Source organism: Electrophorus electricus, chromosome 1 (assembly GCF_013358815.1).
Source record: "Electrophorus electricus isolate fEleEle1 chromosome 1, fEleEle1.pri, whole genome shotgun sequence".
Lineage (NCBI taxonomy): Eukaryota > Metazoa > Chordata > Actinopteri > Gymnotiformes > Gymnotidae > Electrophorus > Electrophorus electricus.
The window spans coordinates 34,439,323-34,463,104 of record NC_049535.1 but is presented as its reverse complement, the minus strand read 5'-3'; the positions used below and the strand labels follow the sequence as shown (position 1 = coordinate 34,463,104).

Sequence of the window (23,782 nt, the reverse complement as noted above, 5' to 3'; positions counted from 1 at the left end):
TGGTAACAATGCGAGAGAGACACCCATAAAACATCATTTTGACGAAGCTGCAGGGAGGCTCTCTACACTTCTATGGACAACGTGAGGTTAAAATGGGGTTACTAACCAAATAACCACACAATCAGCTAGAACACCATTGGTCCAATTCATTTAGAAAACAAAGAACAGAGATACCGTTTGCTTTGCTTGAATGAATCCATGTACATTTTTACAACAGCTACTGGTAGATTTATTTTAACACCAAATATCCACAAAAGGATGATGTACAAAGATACTGCAAGCACATGTAACAGACAAAGTATGCAAGTTCCTTAAAACAATAAAACACAGAACACAAAAGGTCAAATGTGAGGTGTAAACTTCAATCTTTTCTTTTACAAAATACCATGAATACAAAAATAAATCACTATATAAAACACAGGATGTTTTCACTCAAAAAGTCAAATTGCAAAAGTGATTCTGGCAAATATTACCTCCATCTGGATAACGAATCCTCACTGGATTTACATTTACATTTACGTTTATGGCATTTAGCTGACTGGACTGATTGTGTTGAACAGGATTTTTCTACATTATAAATTATGTTGCTTTTGATCTGACATTTACCCTGTAATCGTTACATTCATTCCAGGCAGTTGATTTAAAATCAAATATTTGTAAACATATCCCTCTAATACAATATTACCAAACAGCAGTAATAGTACAGTGTACAAAGCAGTACAATGCGAAATGTTTAGGTCATGTAGGAGCAAACAGCCAGTGCCCTACAGTAAAAGTCTTTAACTATAACAGTAGAAAGGTATGACTATAATCCACATTTTAAGTAGACTTTTGACACATCTTCGAAGCCCATAGCCTTACTGTGAAAAAAGAAAAAACCTGCTTTGATATTAATTTTTCAGCTACACCATTAAGTACAAGAAGCAAAGTATTTACAATACCACAGATATGACATATGGACATGAAGGTGATGTACAGTTCTGCTGTATGGAGTCTCCATGGTGGATGGCCTTAGAGTGCATCAACAAACCCATAAATGGATCATATCTACCTGTTAACCAGTTCAAATACACTTTTATTTTCTTTACTAAGTCCTATTAATTTAGTAGTCACAGTTATGTAATACAAACTCTTTCCTAATACAAATTGTTCCATAAACATCTGGGTCCACCAAGTGCAGCAGTGTCTGTTAGTCCAAAGTCTAAACCCAAGTGTAAACACGAGTCTAAACCGGAATGTAAACCCAGGTGTAAACACAAGTTTAAGAGTAAAAACAGCCTCCTGCAGGGAGAGTAGCGTATTACCAGAGAAATGGTCAGTTAGGAGCGCAGTGCTATTATACATCAGCGGGGTTCAAACCTAGAACCTTCTAAAATCCTTTCCACCAACAGGGGGCAAGTATGGATGTTAAAATCTTGAACTGTTTTTGGGTCAGAAAAATTGGTGTAGTTCTGCCATAGCCTTTTCTTGTAGGGTTTTGGTGTCACTTGTAAAATTGTTTAGCCTCTATTTTCCAGAAATTCGATATTTTGATTAATTTAATCTGTCTGTATTTTGCATATACTGCCAGCACAGTTGCTACTTAATAACTGTACATATTCATAACATAACAATAAACAAAACACGTGTTCTGCACACAATCGCTGTCTATGGCAATCCCTCTGAGACGCTGAAAGAGTCAGAGATGCAAAAACTAAAATGTGGAAACAAAGAACATAATATATGATGTTTTGATATCTTCTTCTTTATAGGCCACCTGCTTTTTCGGGGCTAGGAATCACCCACATCCAGACACGTAATCATTTGTCCTGAACATGAACATGCTCCAACATGAGCACCGGAATGTCGCTGGTGGGAAAGTGATTAGTTAGCAAACTACAACCACTTTGACATGGCTCCACCCCTGCAGGACACCACCTGGGTTTATTACCTGGGCCTCCTGTGTCAGAGAGATCAGCTCTTGTGAAATCAGGTAGGGTTGAAAGGAACATCTGTAGACGCTGCAGCTCATGGTGGATGGAGTCTCTCCCACTCTTGTTTGGGGGCGGGGGGTCTCTACTCAGTGATACTGTTGCATTTCTGTCCAGTTTGTGATCCAGTGCTTCTTGCTAAAGTCTTTAATCAGGCATCCCTGACTAAGGCGGTAGTTCTCATCCTTGTGGATCTTGATAGCGTGGTACCTGGGCATGGTCCTGAAGGATAGTGCCCTTCTGAAGAATCCATACTGCACACACAGAGAGCACAGTGAGTGCACCACTAAAGAGGCCACAGTGCACACTCAGAGAGCACAGTGAGTGCACCACTAAAGAGGCCACAGTGCACACTCAGAGAGCACAGTGAGTGCACCACTAAAGAGGCCACAGTGCACACTCAGAGAGCACAGTGAGTGCACCACTAAAGAGGCCACAGTGCACACTCAGAGAGCACAGTGAGTTCACCACCAGGTCACACTGGGGCTTTTCCTGGGGACACAAGGAGCTTCCACTTAACAACTGCTCTACAAAGCATCAGATCTGTATTTACTATTTTAAATATGTATGAGGTAGAATAAGTCATTCTTTGCCTTACACAAACCAGCCCCTTTATTGGAAAATGACCTTGTAGGTATACCCTGGAGGGGTACGGTTAGAGTATACAGCTCATCTGTTACCATGCATTGTGTGCTGGTCATTCTCTAGCCCTTCATCACTAGTCAGTTTCTGACCACAGTAACCGCTAATGTCTGTGTATTGTTGGGTTTTGGCCCATGCTCAACCCAGCAGTGACACTGGCACATAAACAGTAAGTATGTCTGTAAAGTGGGTGGTAAGTATAGGAGATTAAAAAGAGGATAAATGCATCATCCAGCCATAACTCAGCCTGTAGAGATAGGGCATAATTTACAGGAGTCTCCCCTGCTTTTGAGAAAGCGGTGCTTATTCGCTAAAAGAATCTAGAACAGCTCTTCAGTAAATATGCAGTTAGAATCTAGAACAGCTCAAAATGAGAGAGAGACAGGAAAGAGCAGGTGTGAAGACATGAAGGAACATTTTAGTGCAGCTGTGAAGGAAAACACCAAAAACATAGAACACTGGCTCCCACATTCCTAGATCATATTCCCTGATCAGGAGGAAAAGACAGAACTAGAAAGCAGATGTTGGTTAGGCAGGGAGGCAGGCAGGGAGGTCAGGTCAGGGGTTACCCAGGAGCACAGTGAGAGTTTGCCTTGGATCATATGACCCAGCCTGCCTCAGTCTTCATCTTCTGTGAGTCGGTCTTTATCGGATGGCTGCGTTCTCATCTCAGCTTTCTGGGCCTTTGCCTCATAAAGCTCTCTGGTACTGGCCCTCCGGAAGAAACCACACTGGGGGCGGGAGGGTTCAGACACCAATCAAACACCACAAGAGCGGAACAGGACGAACAATCCAGCACTACTGGAGAATGAAGATTAAAGTTATAATTGTCAAACCCAAATAATCAGATATAGACATGTTCACCATATGAAAACACGATATAATCAATGAAAAAAGCAGGATAATGGATGATAACAGTATTCATTTCATATTTTTAGTAGAATAAATAAACATAACTCTGTAATAGACACAAGACAAAGAACCAAGGCAAAGAACCTTGATTTTAAATTATGAATTTAGCTATATTAATAAATATAGCTCATTATAATAATAATTATGCTATATAAATAAAGTTGCGTTCTCTACAGTGTAGCACAGTAGGTCTTCAAATGTCTCATTAACTGTTGCCTTTTTGAGGCAAATTTGTTATGTCTATACAAGAAATTGAACTTTATCTCTATTTGATGATCCGGTATCTGAATAGTTTTTTTTTCTATGGGGCTGAGGCAGTAAACTTTGCTCACCTTCCATAAGAGCAAAATAATGAGGCCCAGCAGAACAACTCCAGCCAGCACAGACACGATGACGATCCACAGGGGAACTTCATATGCAGTCTCGTGTTGCCCTGCTGGTGTTATCTTCACTGAGAACTGAGCAAAGGGAAGAAGTCGTCAACTTCAGAGATTAGGGTCAACCCTGCTACAACCCACCTGCTACCCTTATGAGGTGGCCTACGTGGGTTAGCGCAGAGAACACACTGCAGTGCTGGGGCTCTCAAAGAATGAAGATTATATCCCATATGCCAATACCACACAGTAGCCTTATACTGTATAATGTGTTTAAATAAACTCACAAAAGCCACTCAGAAAATATTAAAGGGACATGATAAAGGTGCAGAGATATAAAAGAATGGACTGTTACACTGGCTGTTTGATTGGCCATCCTGATGGTGGGTTTGTCTGTGATAAGCTTCAGAGTAGCCAGGCTATAAACATCCACAGTCGAAGCCTCTTTGTAATCCTGCAGACACACAGCAGCACGTGAGAACGCCGTCACCAGTCGTGACTGTCATAAATATTCCATCAACAGTAATGAACAGTTTGCTAGTAATCTGAATCTTTCTATAGGTGCAGTTGGTAAAGACTGGACTGTTGTGACTGTTGTGTTTTCTACTTGTGGGGAACTGAGCCGTCTCTCCAACGCATACGAATCAATCTGAATGTCACCATGCCCGACAGCGTTTCTCTGAGCTGAACTCACAGGTTTTACAAATATGATGTGACACCTTCCAAGTAATAATTCTGTTTGATCCTTCGCAGCAGCTCTCTGCATTACAAACATGTTCATTAAGTAGAGCTGTCTACCTTATTATTGAGAGATGTATATATAAAATACCTAACTTGCATTTTTCCCAGAAGTATCAATGAATGTGTTTAAAAATATGCTCATTTATACATTGGTGGACCTAATTCTAGTTCATATTCAATATTTATTTATTTACTCTGGTGTAAACAGCTGTATAAATCTGAGTTTGTTGACACTGATACAGATGTAAATCTATTCCTCTCTTCTTCATGGTCATCTGCTAATAGTTTATCGCTACAGCAGCATTAACAAAATAATTAGTCCTAAACAGGAGGCCTAGTCTAATCAGGGCAGATACAGCAGTGGAAAGTTCTGTGCTTGTGTATGGGTGGTAACTGGCAACAGCGGAAACACCACATCTTAATGTCAGCTGAATGATGCACTGTATAGTCCATAATCTGGCACAAACCGAAAGCATTTTGCTTCTATTATGTTGTAAAATGTGCCAATCTGATGTTTTTTATGCTCTGAATTATGCAATAATATCTGACAAACCTGATAAAAAAATTCAGCAAAACAAAAGAAAATGTGTTGAGTTCATGTGAATGAGCTGAAATGGTGTTAAAACAGTGTAAAAAGCACCACGTTGCTTGAACTAACAGAACAATTTATTCTGCTTTTTATTGTGATAAATGGTGCCAGGGTCTACTGGGCTAATGGGTGCCACCTGTATTTTTGATATTATGGTGTTTGTGGAGAATTAAGGCCTGAATAGTGCTCCATAGTGGTGTGTGACCATCTTAAGAATCAAGTGAAAACTACGTTTAAAAGCAAACGCTGTCTGGCGAGGCAAGGAGGACGTCATGAAGGACGTTCAACTTCATTAGGGCTCCTGACCATATTTCAGCTTCACTAATCAGGACAAACGCAACATCGTTAAGTTTTTCCGTTTTTCTGATGATGTTCAACAACTTTCCCTGTCTCTCTCTTTGGTTAAACCCTGTATACATGTACAAAAAATCATGATCTTTGAGGAGGACACGTCAATGCAAGTAGATGATGAAGAGGAGAAGAGGAAGAGTGTGGTGTGTGAAGGGATTTGAGCGTCTGACCTCCAGCATGGTGCTGTTCCACAGGCGCGCTTGGACCGTCAGCATGGCCGAGTTGTTCATGTTGTGTAACGCACAGCTAAAGGTCTGACATCGTGCTCCTCTCCCACAGCTCTGCAGGAGGAAGTGGGTGAAGTCTTATGTCTGAGCAGGTTGCCTAGCAACTAAACAACAAAATGGTGGAGTGACTGATGAACTGACCAAGGAAAATCTCTTACGGCCGCCCTGCAGGTTAAGAGAGGGTTGTGTGACTGAGTGGACAGACTCAGGAGAGCCTTCATCCTCCCTCTTCCTCCGCTCCTTCTGACGCTCGGACACCTAGCAACAGCACATTTGTAGGAGTGTCATTGTGCTTTGGACACACGACAGTAAAGAATGTTGACATTTCAAATTATGAGACTTTATTGTTAGATGCATCTTCAACCAATATGATCAGAAAATATGTTTATTAAGGAGACTGTTGATTTGTGTGCCACTCATGGGTTTGTTTTTTTATTGTTCTGGACTGAAGACCTGCCACTCATCACTCCTCTGTGTGTGGGTTTTGGGTCCAGTCAGGAAATCCAGTACTCTGTGAAATCAGAAAGAAACATTTCTCCTGTCTCACCAGGAGGTTGAGTGGGTTCACAATGTCTCCTGGTGGAACACAAATGGAGTTTGAGGTGCCCGTCATCTTGATTTCTGACAGGTACAGAAGCCACTTCCCATTCTCCACCTCACTGGGCCACTCAAAGTCCACCTGCAGATGACCCAGATCCTCCAGAGGTTTCCCTTCCACATTCACCTGCAGACGAAAGAGGTCACAGCCAACTGCGCATGGAATCATGGGGAATGCAGTCTATGGCTCTATTACAATGACTACATGCTGGAGAACCGATAAAACCGGAGGGAAAATGAAAGGCAGTGGTTTAGAGCTCAAAGCCCCAAAACATACAGTCTCTGTCTCTAATTACACAGACTGGAGAACAGCGCCACCATGTGGCAGCAGAATCTGGAAACATCAACTTGCTGAGGTTGTTTCTTAAGCAGTAACAGCAGTTACCCACCGTAAAGATGAACTTCACTGGGCTTCCGATATCACTAGTGGATTTCATGGCTGATTCACCGACGACCTCCCCACTGAACTCAGTCTGAACTTCCTGGGAGAAACTGGGGGAACACACACACACAGAGCCCAGAGGTTACACAGCAGAAGCCCATCCCCAGCACACAATGATGTGAGGAGACGTAGATCTGTGAAGAAGGACATTTTAAACAGGAACACACACCTGATGAGACTAAAGGTGACTATAAAGGTGCAGTTTGGTAGCAGTATATTGTTACTGGAGAATGGCACTCACTCTGTAAAAGACACCTGCAGGGTGTACTCCACCAGGAGCACTTTGGTGAGTGGCATTAAATCACTCTGTATACTCAGCCTGCACAGAGGAGACGCAACAATAAGTTAAGACATTTAATAAGGCACAATCCATCTCACATTCTGCTAACCAGAAATATGTGCGGCTCCACAGAATTATCCAGAATGCCCTCGTGCTCCCATACAAAAGAAAATTAATGCATTTCACTGCTAGTTGTACCTTGTATGACCTTGTATGTGACAAACTTTGATTTGACTTGATTTGAAATCACAAAAGAACTGTGGCTTCATTCTGCTTTGTTAAATGATCTCAGCTACTGTGCTGTGGGAACAGATAAGTGAGCAAAGCTGTGTTGGGGCAATTCCCCAAGAGACAGAGCCATACTCACGTTGAGAGCTGCAGATCACACTTAATTTCTTGGGTGTCCAATGTGATCCCAGATGTCTCAAAGATTATTGCAAAATCAACCTGTTGGTAGAGGACAAATCGATCATAACTATAAAAACATATATCAAACACTACGCCGCAGTGACCTCTGTTCACAGGCAGTTAAAAGTTCCTACTTTACCATTTGATTGGTAGTAAAAGGGTTCCCCAGTTCACACAGAATAACATTGCCTTCAGGACTGCATTCAATCGCTGAACTCTGTGTTGATGTGAGAGAGAGAGAGAGAGAGAGATCTGAATTTTCACAGCTTGAACATCTTAATGTAGGGCTGATGCATTTTAATGCAGGTTTTTCACCACCAACTGTACAATGTGTGTAATACTTATTTTACAATGGAACTGAGTTCAGTAGGATGCAGGCAGTTTAATTATTTTACTGATTAAGAAATTTTCATTATGCTATAATTGCAAATTATAGTAAAATGTGAAATAATCCTAATCCTAAACCATCTTTAAGCACAGATGCTAGCTCTGAGCTCCAAGCGCTGTTCTAACCAAAGATCTGAGGCCGGAGTATCTGAGGGAGGGTGGAATGGTGATGTTGAGAACAGCATTGTGGGCGTCTTCTGCTGGTCTCTCTGCAGTGGGAGCGTTGGTCACATTAACCAGCAGACTGAGTTTCTTGATGCTGGAGTCATAGAGCAGGACCTGCTGGCCGTCCCGACTACACACACACACACACACACAAACACACTTTCATGCGTTGCCCTGTGGATATACAGTATCTTGCTAGGGAAGCTCAATAAACATTTGGGTTTTTCCATCTCCAGTAACATTTGCAGCTGTCTGTTGTAATTATTGATCTCTTCCTCTCTGGAGGCAGAAAGGTGGTGGCCCAGGAAGTTTCACTTTCCTTCGCATCAAACCAAGTCCTTTGTGTATATCAAAGTGTATATCAAGACCTCACACAGTGACCTACGAGGGGGGATCCCTTGCATCCTTGCATGCTACCTGCCCTAAAATGACCTCTGCTGAAATGGCATTTTCTTCCACAGTTTCCTATGCAACAGAAATCAAATGTTGGACCTCAGCCCCATAGTCATTTGCTAAAGAAAATACTACAAACACACAAGGGCAGAATACTAGCACACAGTTGCTAGCTACTACTAGCTCCTTGCTGAAGCAGAGGTCGCGGTGTGGACGGGTCAGCTTCGCTGAGGTCATCAGAAGGTGATGGTTCTTACACTGGGAAAATCTCCTGCTGGTTTTTTGCAAACATGGCTGTGATCTGCAGGTTGCTTTCACACTTGTTGTCTGGTCCACAGGCTTTCTGGAAGTGAATCTGAAGAGAAGAAGTGGACGATTACGCTTCAGCCGACAGGTCTGGGGAGCGTGTGGGCTGGCCAGGGCGCGTCTCTCACCTCCGTCCTCTCCGTGAGCGCCTCCTGCTGGCTGATCACGGGAAAGGCATCCAGACTCTGCAGCTGCTGTGGAGAACTGGGCTCAGGCTCGTACAGGGACACGTTGAGAGAGAAGGAAAGAGGTGCAACTTTGTCCCGGACTGGCTTCTACAGCAAGGAAAACAGATCAGCCCCAGACACATACTGCTCATAGTCCTCCCAGACTACAATCATAAACATGAGTGACTGTGGAGATACTGCGAGCTACTCACAAAGCTAACCACATGAGAAACAGCGTACTGTCAGGGTATGAGGATATTCCAGAGTAAAGTCTACAAAGTATATATGTGAAGAATATTTTGTATAGGCTGAGCTTTGGGGTGCACGATATATCAATAGATTATATTTTTTTGACAATAAAAACATTTTAAAAATGTATTTGCTAGTTGTTCGATCTTGAACTAGAAATTTCAGCTGATAATTACAGCTGATCATTTTCATCTTTGCTACAGATTAAACCGTCTGTTTAATTTAAACCCCATTTGTATATTACTGCAGTTCTAAGAAAAATGCTAATAATTAGAGATGAATCTTCTTTTTTTCACTTGTAATATGTGTTTCAAATAATTTTCATATCAGATTCAACTATTTTTTGTTCCTCTTTGTGTTTAACACATCTTAGAACCACTGTACTGCACATATAAATGATAGTCTGAAGTTCCTTTAAAATGCATAAAGATAAAATTATCAGTTATAAATACTGGTACTGGCCACAACAAGGTCCTGACTGTCGGTTATGATTTCAGCCCAAGAAACTCAACACTGGTGCAGCCATAGTTTATTTGAATGGTATGTGCTTGTCTCTTACCACCACTCCAAGGATAAGAGTCTGACAGTCCTCTGATTGCATGGACAAGTAACCAGTGTGGCTGTTCTTATTGTTGCTAAGGAAACGGACACGGCTGACGGATGACCGGCGAAGTAGATCGGCCTCTGCGGTAAACTTCACAGCTACAGGAAATCAAAGCCTTTAGCTCAGTGTTACGGGGTGTTCATTTAAATGTCCATTGATGTAAATGTCATTCAGTCATCATGCAGTGTGCAGTGTCTAGTCTGTGTCTAATGACAGAGCCTACCAAAGGGCAGAACCTATTGTAGTTGGTCCAGTAATTCATTATGTGTCTATATGGCTTGCACATATCTGGGGCTGAACAGGAAAGAGTGTGTGTGTGTGTGTGTGTGTGTGTGTGTGTGTGTGTGTGTGTGTGTGTGTGTGTGTGTGTGTGTGTGTGTATGTGTGTGTGAGTGTTGATCTGCACATGAGGCTTGTGGGATTACTTACTAATGTTCTTCTTGAAGCTTGAGTCCCCGGTGCTGAGTGTGTAGGAGAAGCATATTTTCACCACAATACTGCAAAACACAAACATAACACTGTAATCTCGTACTGTATTAGACTGGAAATACACATTCAGTAATCTCAATAAAAAAGGCTGAGCCACAGATGAATTTGCATTCAGTGACTCATTAGTTATATTAGTGTCCTTAATAGTTACCAGTACTTCACAAATGTTATTTGCCACATATTAAGAACCTGACGTGCAGGATTCATGTACATAATGATGTTACTTGGAGTGAATTTACAAACTCCTACCAGGAGTCGCAGTCATTAGGGTCAACAGTAGGGGGCGTCACAGTGAAAGTTTTCTTTAGGTGGATCACCGGACGGGCCCTGTTAAGACAGGAGGAAAACTTGAGGTGTAAAACATAAATAATCAAATAAACCACAGCAGCCGTAATAGGATAAACTACTACTGATATTCTGGCCAACATACAAAACAGAAAACTGCTGAAACACAGAGAGACTTACCTTAGCAAGGCCACACGATCATCTAAGGATCCAACCACAACATCAGGATAGCTGTTCCTGTCAACATCCAGGCCCCCACTGATGGAGTAGCCAAATGTCCGGAAGCCACCATTAGTAATGTCTTTCCCCTCAATCACCTACAACCACAGAAAGGTTTAGAGGGAAACCTTTCATGACCATTACCTGAGCTTGGGTTTGATCTTATATGGTCAACACGGCTAGTTTTCTCTACAGGTTTTCTCTACTACATTTGCAGGCTTCTAAAGATGACTGAAAAAAAGCTTTTTCTTACCTGACTAGGTTTGTTCGAAATGCCAGTTTGGCTGCCCATCCATACACAAACCCTGCCTGAGCCATAATAGGGTGCACCGACTGCAAAGTCTAATGGGACAAAGTTTTCATGTTATGTAAAATTGTCACCACCAGTTGGCAGCAGAGCACAATACTACAGTTTGAGAGTAGCTCTGTTCTATTTATGGAAACTGCCGTTTGACAAAATCTACAAATCACAAGACTAGGTAATTTTTAAAATGAGTTTATATATTTTAATAAATCTTTCACAACAGTATACTACCTTGGAAGCCATCTTGATTAACATCGCCAATAGCTGCAACAGCCATACCAAACCCTGAGTTTCTGGGCCCTGTGAACACTGTGTCAGTTTTCTTAAGGAAGGAGCCGTTGTCGTTCATAAAGACATACACTGCACCGCCCTCTTCTGCTCTCCGATTGAAATAAAACGGGGCTCCAACTACGAGATCCTTCCACCTGCATGTTAAAGCAACCACCGCAGATAAATGGATGTTAAAGGCTAAGCACCTAATGGACCACCCTGATAATTTCACATTATCTTAGCAATTGAAAAATGTCTATGTGAATTGAAATGAAAATAACATGTTAATTTCTTTAAAAACGACCAATTTAAGTAAATTGACAGAAAACACCGAAGTTGTGCTGGAAATTCCAGAAAATTGCACAGTGACGTCACTGGTGGGCAACCGTGAACAACGCTGTTATCAAACACCCTGACTGACTTGGACTGAAAACTTTCCAGTGCTGTTTCTTAAGACTTTGAAGTTATTTTAAAATTTGATGAATCTGCAGTGACTGTGGGGGTGACTGTATATCATAACAGTGAGATTCAGTCAATTACATTTGAGCCAGACATAGATGAAGCTGCAGCAGAGAACAACGAACCACCTGAGCTAGTCGTCAGAAATGGGAATTCTGACTGGTAAAAACCTTTAATAGTAGCCATTAGACTGAAAACTGATCCTAAAAGTAAAAAATATTACTAAAAGTAATCTTATCTATTAACAATTATTTATAGCAGGGGCGTTTGATTAGCTAGCTAGCTACTGATTATATTTCTCATTTTACTAGCTTGTCATCTAACTAGCTACCTAACCTAACTAATTAGCAGTGCAGGAGAGACTCACCCCCTGCTGTCCTTACCCATCATTATTGAGATCCACAACAGCAAAGCTACTGCCAAAATAGGAGCCGACCTGCTCCCCATCCAGAGTGAACTGCTTCTGCAGCTCAGGAAGGCTGTTCTCCTTCCTGACGCTCTTAGCCAGGATGACAGACCCTTTGGACTGGTGTCTGGGAGCTCCGGTCACCACTGTGTCTTCATCTGGGCTCAGTACTCCACTCTGTTTGTCCACAGAATAGCCTGCACAATGAGCAAATCAACAAAGATAGTAGCAGCAGTATCACAAGACACTTGAAAAACATGGCAGCTTAATTTGCAACTGTGAGCAATTCAAAGTATAAACATAGAAATCTTTACCCATATATATATTTCCATCATTCATGTCTGGAAACTTGGTCTCCTGAGTGTCATACATGTCGTCAGGGTTTCTGTAAATCACAAATGAATTTCCTGGAGAACAAGACAACACAGTTATGAAGGGAACCCACAATATTTACTGAACCATTGAAATAATGATTGACTAGGCTGGTTTAAATGAGAAAAAGCCTTTTCACCTTGCCAGTTATAGCAGCCAGGAGCACCTGCGATGACCTCTGTCTGTGTGATAGTAGCTGAGATCCCCATGTTGCACATGCCTTCTCTAAGATGGTTGGTGTTGGGGTCACACACTTCATTTTTCAACTGCCACTGGTCATCTCCATCTGGGTCCAAGGTCAAGTCATTCCCGGCTATGTAACACCTCCCAATCATGCGTAGGTTTGTACCCCTGTCCATGTTTCTTGTGTAGCGATGACCACAAGCCTGGTGAGGAAAGGGGACGTTTGAAACAAGTGTTTATAGTGTTTTACACAGAAACAGGTGCAGGAAGAGATGAATTACTGTGATTAAAGTGGCAGAAAGTGACTGACCATGACCCGCCCTCCTGGTTGACCCTGACTGGCTACCGACACACCGAGCCACATGCCCTCTACAATCTCGTCTGGTTGAGGAGGGTCTGCAGCACAATGACACCCACAAACAGCTGTTCAAATCATCCAGTACACTTCTAATGCAGAGGTTTCCAAGTCTGGTCCTGGAGACCTACCACCCAGCAGAGCTCAGGTCAACTCTAATCCAGCACACCTGCCTCTCATATTAAGAAGAAGAACTTGATTGACAGGATGAGGTGTATTAGGGTTGGAATTAAACTCTGCAGGGCAGAAAAGCTCCAGGACCAGACTTAGGTACCCCTGAGGCTCTATTGCCTGAAATGTGCTCTAGTCAGGATAACACCACAGTGTAAACAGCAATACCTGTTAGAAGCCTTAGAAGAAATAACAGTTTGTAAAATAAGACAGAATTTAGATTGCGACTGAGACAGTTACATTACCTGAGCTGACTAAGTTTGCTTGTATGCAGTCTTTGGGGTTTGTGCTGATTGGACAAGCAAACATATCTCCAGTCTCATTGGCTGACAAAGAAGGTTCTGCTCTTTCCTTTGGGGCCCCTACAAGCAGACTGTACAAAAGGGAAATAACTGAGAAATTCTACAAATATTTACACACTTCACCTCTGACCCTAGCTTCAGATATGTACACATTATGATCGTAAACATAGGTCTACATACATTTCCTTATTTCTTAAACATGTCTGCAATTTATGTCAGTACATTGTACATCAACACATATTGTACATTTAAGATATTTGCCTATTTGCCACATCCTGATCATTTTGAATAACAATCCAACAAATTCATGTTGTCAAAACCACCAAGACAAACAGAAGGTTTTACACATAATTTATGCAGAGATCATCTCAATGTTTTTTTTAGTTAATTACATTATTAGCATAATTGACAAGAAATTACATCATGGCATTGCATACGCATTCATAAAAGTCTTATTACCAGCCAAATGGAACTCATATAACAGGCCAATAAAATGTGCTGAAATCTGGTCATTACAGTGTAAATAAAACGTCAAAAACCTCACTAAAATATCTGTTACCTATAGGGCTGAAATGATTCCTCGAGAAACTCGATTACTAAAAATCACCAAAGCTTCTTTTAATCCATATAACGCTCATATATGCCAATACTAGGCTCACTAATAACAACAACGTGGGAGCATAACAAAACAACATTAAAGTGAGGTGATCCAGCAAAACTACATTAGAGGTAGTTTATAGGTATATTATATATTATATGTAGTTAATAGGTATATTCAAACACAACAAAGAAATGCCTGGGTGATTATGAGTAGCAGGTAAGTCTCCAACCATGAAGGTCATCACCCATTATTGAGTCTAAATGTGTTTTATTTACTGTGACACCAAGGATGGTGACATTTAAATAAGCGGTGATGACCTTCTGTTGGCCCAACAAAGGATCTCCATGGTTAAGCACTGTAGGGTCAAGGTTCCTGCTCATCCAGATGGTGATGACTGAGAGCTTCCCTTTTCCGTCTCTGGCCTTGGCACCGGCACATTTCTACCCTTTTGCTGTGAATTTAGAGTGCAACATGTTTATTTGATTTGCCAAAGATATGGATCAGCAAACAGAAGGCTTGGGACGCCAAACATCAGTCTGGTTCAGCTCTGCTGCAGATTCAGACACGTGGCGGTCTTCTGTGGGGCAGGCAGAAATCATGCCCCATCCTGTTCATGCACAGACCAAAGACGCTGTGTAACTCACTGATTCAGAGATAATCTCACCACATGGGATTTCAGTCATACTTTCTCTGGATGCTGGGATCAAAGCAAATTTACTTTAAATCAACATTCACTAACAGCAATAGGATTCAAAACAAACATTCACACTATGTAAAGTTGTATTTAAATAAAATGCATTTAAGACAAACATACATTTCTAAGACAAAATTTGTTCTTCCAGGATTAGTAGGAGTAGTGTGTAGAGTGAACCTGTCTGAAGTCTTATGACTCAGTGCTGAGTGGGTCTGGCATGTGGCACGTTAACACTCAGTTCCTGGTGGACGTTTACGAGATGTGTTTGAAAGGTGCAGATGACATGGGAAGCAGGTGCCTCCGCTCCACCTTTTGGCAACACCACCCTCGTTCTGTTGCTCTGCGTTTCTGCCTCTCGCTTTGGTGAGCTGTTTGTGAGTCTGTGCTCTGGCTGGTACACACCGCACATCGCGATGAGGTAGAACCGGGAAGGACACAGACAGGTCAAAGTCAGAGCAGTCCGGCTGGGGGAGGGGTGTGGGGTGGGAGCAGCGCCTCGGTGACGTGAAAGACGTTCTCCGCTCCTACCCCCAATCCCACTCCCCCACCCGACCCCCATACACCATTAATCACCTCAGATTTCAAGAAGAGAAGAAGGTGAAGAGAAGAGGTGGGTAAGTAAAAAATATGACAGCCAAATATCCCAAGAGTGAGGCGGCTACCTCTGTCATAAATTTGCTGACGAGTGCAACCCACAGGCAGGTAAACAGCACATCCTCTATATCCTCCCATACAATACAGATGCTAATATCACTGATACTGAAGCTCAGGCAAACATGGCCACAGATCCCAAAGATAGACAGGGTTAAGGTTAGGGGATGTGGTTTAGGGTTAGAACTATGTCCTGGTTGCATAAACTATTTTTGCAATTTCAATTTAATTTCAAAACTACACTAATGTAAAAACTAATTTTACTGACTCCCAATCACATATGTAAAGTCCACAAATACTTTGTCTAACTGTTTGTGTTGGTAGAGAAGAACTTGATCCTGTATCACAGAGTGGTTTGGGTTAATTCTCTCTTTTCAAGGAAAGTGGTGCTTCATGCTAAACAGCTCTGAAATGTGAAGCAAGCACAGTACAGATTCTACCAGACCCCTCCCACACTTCACTACCATCCACTAGACCCCTCCCACTTCACTACCATCCACCAGACCCCTCCCACTTCACTACCATCCACCAGACCCCTCCCACTTCACTACCATCCACCAGACCCTTCCCACACTTCACTACCATCCACCAGACCCTTCCCACACTTCACTACCATCCACCAGACCCTTCCCACACTTCACTACCATCCACCAGACTCTTCCCATACTTCACTACCATCCACCAGACCCCTCCCACACTTCTCTACCATCCACTAGACCCCTCCCACACTTCACTACCATCTATCAGGCCCCTCCCACACTGCTCTACCATCCACCAGGCCCGTCCCATACTCCTTTATAGATGACCTTCCCCCCCACACTGCTCTTCTGTCCACCAGGCCCCTCCCACACTGCTCCACAGTGTGTTCCACAGTCCAGCATGACTTTTTCATACCACCAGCTCTTGTGAATTAAAGTCTTTTCAAAGAGAGTGATGAGGCAGAAGCACATGCCTGAACGGAGACAAGTCGCATGATGTATTAAACACTCATACACCACACCTTGTGGCCAACATACCACATACCTCATATGCAATTGGACAAACCAGAAGCTGCCTGCCATGTTCAGAGCTCATCAGAGAACCCTCAGCTTTCATCCTTCATTCAAAGAGTTCAGAGCACTCCAAATATATTACATACAACTGCATTTAATTTTTATGCTTTCTTAAGTGTGTTTTGGATGTCTCCATTACTACCCAGTACCCAAGATAACAGTTTCTCCAGTCTTTATTGCCCTATCAAATAGGCTACTAGAACTAGGAATAGTGCTATTTCTTGGCAAATTGCACATTTTAAATCTGGCAATCAATCAATCAAGCCTTTTATACAGCATCTTATAAACAAAGCATATTGCAATTCAGAATGCTTTACACATGACTGAAAAAAATTTAGGTTAAAATGGGTTTTGGGACTATAAATCCAACTGAAAAATACAACATTGATAGATAAAATAACTATGACAGTTAAAACACAACAAAAGGCCCCATTTGAAAGTCATGCCCTTTTAGCAAATAGAGCTACAGGCCCCAGAGCAAAATAAGGCTCTAGTCAATACAGCTGGTTTTAAAGAGAAAGTGTGTCTGTGGGCTGTAGCTTTTGGCAGGGGAGGACACGCTCATGTTCAGGCAGGTATAGAACACATCTCCTCTACAGCAAGCAGATCACATCACCTCCAAGCACACCAGGGAACCCAGCAACAAAATGATCAGTGTGCTTGCTGGCTCGCTGGTTGAAGTAGAAAGGGAAGTTATTTGCATTGTGATGCAAAATCTTTGCACTACTCTAGCCTTGAAGAGAGGAAGTGGAACATACCTCTGAGTGCATCTTTTTTTTCTTTTGTTTACAGGCCAATTGTTATTGACCCAAGTATTATATGTCTCTAGCTTGTTTATGACAGTCATTGAAACCAAAAATACTCAGATTTCTTTTATATAAAGGCCATTCACATGACCTCAATCACCCACAACACCAGAAAAACAAGCTCCAAGCACAATACTGACAGGACACACCACATGTTGAATGTTCAGAGTGTTACTGGTTACATGCTGGTTAATGTTGATCAGTGCAGGGTTTAGCATGACCAGCTCCTTCCTGGAAACTCAAACTACAGAGACCCTGCCACAGGGCCCTTGTACCTGTACCTTTCTGTTTAAAGGATTTACTGTGACCAGTGTTGTCTATGCAAGTTCATTTCTAAGCCATCCAAGTCCACCAAATATTTTAAACAATGTTTAATAAAACCACTGGGCAATTTAAAAAACACACAAGATGTTTTGGTGTGCATCCAAACATCATTATCATCATCATCAGTTGTAAAAAGGTGACAGGAATCTGAAAGCATTATGTATGGTTATGTATGGATATTTATGGATAGGTATAGTTATGTATGGTTATGGATAGTTATATATGGTTATGGATGGCTATGTATGTGTGCTGGGAACACATCCAACAGTCAGCCCTCAGACAACGTCAGGCCACTGGACGCTGAGTGACTGACTGTTGCCTGTACTCACTGTGGTGTGTTCCGCGCTGTTGGCTCTAGCTGGCCCTCATCAGCACTGTTTTAGCCAATTGTGCAAGCTGAACCAGGTCACATTGTAGCGTGATCTACCGAGGCTGTGCGCTAGGCTAACATTATATATTGATTATGTCTTGATCTACCGAGGCTGTGCGCTAGGCTAACATTATATATTGATTATGTCTTGATCTACCGAGGCTGTTCGCTAGGCTAACATATATTGATTATGTCTTGATCTACCGAGGCTGTGCGCTAGGCTAACATTATATATTGATTATGTCTTGATCTACCGAGGCTGTGCGCTAGGCTAACTTTATATTTTGTTACGTGGAAAATAGTTTTGTTGTGCTTACTATCTAGAGAACAGGTAGAATATTTGCCATTTCCTTGATGTCACGTAATTTTACTGAAGGAAGGAATGATAATAGCTAATAAGCAACTCCAGAAAGGTGGGCAGGTGGCAGTATAAAGGCATTTTAAATCTTCAGATGTTTGTTTATGCACTCCTCAGTACTGAAGGTCAAATGCATCCAGCTCAAATCTGCATAGTGTAGTATTGTTCTTGCTTGGATCTCTCCTTCTTGAGACATAGGGCTGTCTGCAACAGGTGTGTGTAAAACTAGCCATCGTGCTTTCATTCTGGTATGAGATCAATACTGCACTAACAACATCTTGTCATCTTTACCAATGTGAACACTCTACTTGCACCAGGCATGGCTAATGTTTTATGGGCATAGACAATTTTTTATATGCCAGACATCTTTTCCTGGACTCAGGACAGATCCCAGTTCCATGACAACCAAGTGAACTCTTTAGGCCTTTGTTTAGATTATTTAAATGAATACATGCCTGAATGCTCTTGTATATTTGTTAACACTGAAAGACAACACACTGAACTGCAAAAATACTCTTACACTCAAACACTGATCAGCCCAAAGGAGTACATACACCATGTGAAAGCCCTGGAGAACTTCTCTCCGCCTTGTGGCTGTGCTATAGATCACAGTGAGTCACACCTACTCCAATCTGTGTCCTGAACAGCAGACAGGTTCAAGCAGCTAGGAGCAGTGATTACCAGACTCCCTGCACAGCCTGCGTTAATGTAGAAATTCTCAGAACCTCAAGTGAACTAAACAAGGTTCAACCAAGAATTTATCAGGAGCTGAAGACCCAAACTTACAAACAGCTGTCACGGAACACTTGCCTCGCCCTAGTCAGGTGGTTTGGCCCTCCACGTGCAGCGGGAGGGCTGTTTTGTCTGTAACCACACCTGCACCTCGTTCGTTTAAATGTATATAAACCTGTGTCAAAGTGTAAAGAGTGCTGGTTATTTTTCGCGTAATGTGTGAGTGTGACGTGTTAATGTTAGGTGTTTGCTTAACGTTAACCATTTCATGTTCCTTGTATGTGATAAGTGTGAGTACCGTTGTGTCGTTTATGTAAATAAATGTACGTCTCAGTCGCTGGAGTGCATCCTGCCCCTTGCTCTGCGGCACTCGGGCCACCACGCGTTACAACAGCTTGGCACCAATCATAAGAGACCTGATACAATCTTGCCATATAAAAACGATTATGTATAACTATATAGTCACATTCATACTGTGGATGCAAAATGTTTGTGTTACCAGCTAAGAATTATCTTAGAACTATGTAAGATACCTGACAAAATTAAGAGAAAATTCATAACTGGTAACTATTTTGTGCCCACAGTTTGAATGTCACTGCACATCATTAAAATGTCACAAAAAAGCACAAAAATGCGAAAGCACCGAAGGCATCACCTTGGAAACACAATACATACTTTATAAACACCTAGAACATATAAAACAGCACATGCAAAAATAGTGATAACAAAATTCAGACTGTTATTTTTTGCTGCATACCCAAGCACTGTGTATTAAACATGATTCATTATTCATATCCAATTACTGAGTATTAAACATGATTAATTATTTATACCCAAACACTGATTATTAAAGATGATTTTGGTGGATGTTGACAATTTTAGTTACCAATAAAAATGAATTTCAGTCACAAGGATGAAAAAATGCAGTTCATATGTGTATTCATACTAAAATAGAACAGGATGTTGTTGTATTAATGAGACCCAAGAGTATGAAGAGCTTGAGATCTAAAACAGTGAGCAGGACTGTTAAAAGCTTGTGCTGGCTAATCAGAACAGGGATTTAAATGACACACACATTTTCAAAACCTATTGCTCTCGGAGAAGCCTTGCTCACAACACTTAAGGTCAAGAGGACATCCAAATGGTTTGTACATCCATAAATCAGACTCTGGAACACAGTAGGTGTTTTCTCTTCAACCAAAGTTCACTTGTGCTTTTTATGAGTAATGAACAAACAAGGCGTTCCTTTGCTTTCTGCAGCTGATGGGAACTTCCTGTTAGTCATTAAGCATTTGTACATAGAAAAGCAGATTGTCAACATTACACCAATCTGCCTTCCCTCAGGAAAAGGCTGCACTCTGGTACTGCTCATTTTCCAGCACAGTGACAGGCAACCAGGAAGTCACCAGACAGGTCATTTTATTCAGCTACACTGCCAGAGCCTGATATTATCAGAACAAGGTCCATTTTTACAGAACATACAAGGGCTGCCCAAAGGAGCCGAACTGAGAAATTATATTTAAATAATCCGCTCCTGGTTCAATTTCAGTAGGCTTAAAACAACGCAAAACTGTAATACTTTGCAGCTTTTTTGTTCACTCCATTTACAAACCACCATGAGCCTTAAGCCAGCTCAAACACCAATGCGCTAATGTGGTGTCCTTTCTTCTCTTTATAATGAGCAGATATGTATTATGACACTTTTATTCCTACAGAATCACACTAACTTTATCAGTGTGCTCTGTGGAACATCCAGGCGTTTTTACACATCACTCCAGTCTCCCAGGGTTTTGTGTTTCCTGTGTGTTTGCGTGGTCACTGCTGTTTGTAAGACCCATGTATTAGTAGAGAGCACTATTATAATGATCAAGATAAAAAAATGGCTGGTTCTTTCAAGTGAACACCACATAATGTTAATGTCTATGTAAGTTCAATTTATAAGATAGCCAGTTTTCTAATATAAGACATTGTGAAATCCTCAAGACGCTTTCAACCTGGGGGTTTTAGAAAAGCCATAACATGTACACCAGTGTTCTGTTACAGCTTCCACACTACCTGCACAGTCATGCCCGTTGAGCGTGGAGCACAGTCCCAGCCTCTGAGCACGCCGAGCACAGTCCTAGCCTCTGAGCACGTGCCAGGCTCTCACCCACTGAGAGCATGCCACACCCTTACCTGTAGAGTGTGGAGCACAGTCCCACCTGCTAAGCACATAGCTGAAGGTTTGCTGCTGAAGGTTTGTCTTCTCTGTGCTTTGAGAACAACACTTGGACACTTGCTATCAGTGTTGCTAGTAAAAGTGCCAGGCTGAAGGATAATGCACAAGGACAGCATCTTCCGCCACCTACCCATCTGAGCTCTGCTCCTACACCAGTGTGAGGGAGTGGTGCACCCTACTAACTCTGAAACGCAGAACCGCCTACTCACTAACCCCTTACATCTAGTACCACACTCCTAGTATATGAGTTAAACTATTTTTTAAAGTATTATTTAATCAAATTTCATATAAATAATGACCATAATGGCCAGCTGAATGCTCATTCAAGGTTATTTTCTAAAATTAAATGTGTAAAAGTATTTATGACCACAATTCTTATTTAAGCCCTCCCATGCTCTGTGTATAAAGTACACGTGTAAACACACACACATTGCTCTCTTCTCGCGTGCAGTCTGCTGGTCACTGGCAGTCAGGTGAAATATATCTGACAGCATTTCCAAGTTTCCTTTAGGGCATTTGTCGTCCCATTCATCCTATAAACTGCGTAATTGATATGGAAGTGATATCACATGATAGTGTCCAGACTCTCTAACACAAGGAAAGTGGTCTCAGAGGATCTCACTGGCGTCTCAGATGATTGGTGGATTTTCGGGACCTCTGAGGTATTTCAGTATGGCAGGAGATTAACAGAGAATTAATGCGTGATGTTTAGTCAGACTGTGGATTAAATGGAAGGGAAGGATTTATTTAACCGGCCAACAAGGTAATAAAGGAGATAGCTGGCAAATACTGACAAGCTTTTAGCAGCTTTTACGTGGACTAAAAAAGTTTGAAAAATAAATTATAGTAATCCTGACGGAGTGAAAATGTGTATTTGAATCATTAAAAAAAGAAAAGCATTATAAAAGGAGCAACAACACGACGTGCCCGACCTTCCACCTGGACGCTTTCTCGATTCCACCTAATACTCAACAATGAAAGAGAAGTTACTGCGTTAATTATTCACTTAGCGCCACCACACCTTAGAAAAACAGTAACCTTTCCTGACAAGTTCCTTCCTCTCATGTATATTTAACTGTCTGTCAATTTTCAACAGTGAAAGGACAAAAAAAGACAACATTTCTTTTTGTTTCACACGACTAACAGTAAATGTCCATGCAAGTCAGCGAACGGTAAATCACATTACTTGGTTATGCGAATGCTTTCCCTGCTTTTGAAAGTCTAATTTCAGGAATTACACCGCATAATCAAAACTTAATTTACAGGCTCAACAGGTGCAAAGAACAAAAGATGCGCACGAATTTGCATATTTATTTGCCTGTTTTGAAGAGCCCATTTTTCTCACAGTAAGGTATTTACTCACAGTGAGGTATTTAATCATAGTAAGGTATTTAATCACCGTAAGGTATTTACTCACAGGTATCTGTTGTCCCCCACAACTTGCTGATGTAGCGCGACCGACAGTCCGAATAAACTGCCCGGTGTCTTTCCTTCCTTTACAACGGAGAATCTCACGTCCAAATTGAAGGCGCAACAGCGACTAACAGCGCACAGAAAAAGAAGCAACAGGAGGTAGGGATACTTTGAGGATACACGACACGGTTGTGAAGTGGTTTTCATTTTGTACTCTGTAGAGCTGTACGTCGGCGAGTTTCCGTATTCTCCGCTGGACGCGCTACCTTCTCACCGCTGTTTCTGCTCTTCAGCGGTCACGTTCAGGCGTTAAGTATCTACAGTCTGCAGATTAGTCATTCTTCTTCCGGGGTGGTAGACTGCCATATGTGGAAATCAGAACAGACTGGCTGACGACTTCATCGAAGGCACCTTGAGTCCGGGCACCTTGACAACGGACAGCCCAGACAAACCAGCCTCTCGGTGCAAACACGAAAATCACCTGATGTTAAAGGATCGAAAGGTAATGCACTGCGAAACAGACTAACGAAGATCGACTACGCATCACACACACACACACACACACACACACACACACACACACACACACACACACACACACACACGAGCTTATAAACAGAAAACGCAGTGGGAGACGATGATTAAAGAGGACGTGCTATGAATTAAACCATGCTGTTAAGCTCTTTGACAATATCAGATGTTGGACTGGAATGCACACTGAGCAAGACATCCTGAACATTGATCAAGACCATTATCTTTGGCCAAAGAGAGTCATTTTCAGCTAATAAGTGAATAAACTGGGGTATTTTCCGTGGGTGGTGGTGGTGGGGGTCTGACTGCTCTGATTATAAGCGCACATAAAGCATACCGTCAGCAGAGCATCAAAGCCTGGGTATCAAACGTTTCTGCATCAGCCTTGGGTGACTGATAAAGCCTCAAAACAA

The 23,782-nt window shown here is 42.0% G+C and overlaps 1 protein-coding gene across 2 annotated transcripts; it reads right to left on the bottom strand.

The window, feature by feature from the left end:
* Positions 1-205: 205 nt before the first annotated feature.
* Positions 206-23,396, bottom strand: itga3a (integrin, alpha 3a). 2 transcript variants are annotated; one of them, XM_035529314.1, is made up of 26 exons: positions 22,843-23,396; positions 13,563-13,690; positions 13,102-13,187; positions 12,748-12,994; positions 12,551-12,643; positions 12,214-12,433; positions 11,333-11,526; positions 11,051-11,139; positions 10,759-10,895; positions 10,543-10,620; positions 10,234-10,301; positions 9,760-9,902; positions 8,913-9,059; positions 8,736-8,833; positions 8,047-8,215; positions 7,673-7,750; positions 7,493-7,572; positions 7,087-7,164; positions 6,793-6,895; positions 6,354-6,530; positions 5,948-6,064; positions 5,750-5,860; positions 4,254-4,352; positions 3,857-3,982; positions 3,182-3,343; positions 2,139-2,224 (listed from the first exon to the last, which is right to left on the bottom strand). In XM_035529314.1, exons 1-25 carry the CDS (start codon positions 23,043-23,045, stop codon positions 3,230-3,232), a joined length of 3,183 nt encoding a protein of 1,060 aa, XP_035385207.1. In that variant the 5' UTR covers positions 23,046-23,396; the 3' UTR covers positions 2,139-2,224; positions 3,182-3,229. The 2 variants fall into 2 exon arrangements, with proteins under 2 accessions (XP_035385203.1, XP_035385207.1); XM_035529310.1 differs by lacking the exon at positions 3,182-3,343 and having other exon boundaries at positions 206-2,224.
* Positions 23,397-23,782: the final 386 nt, after the last annotated feature.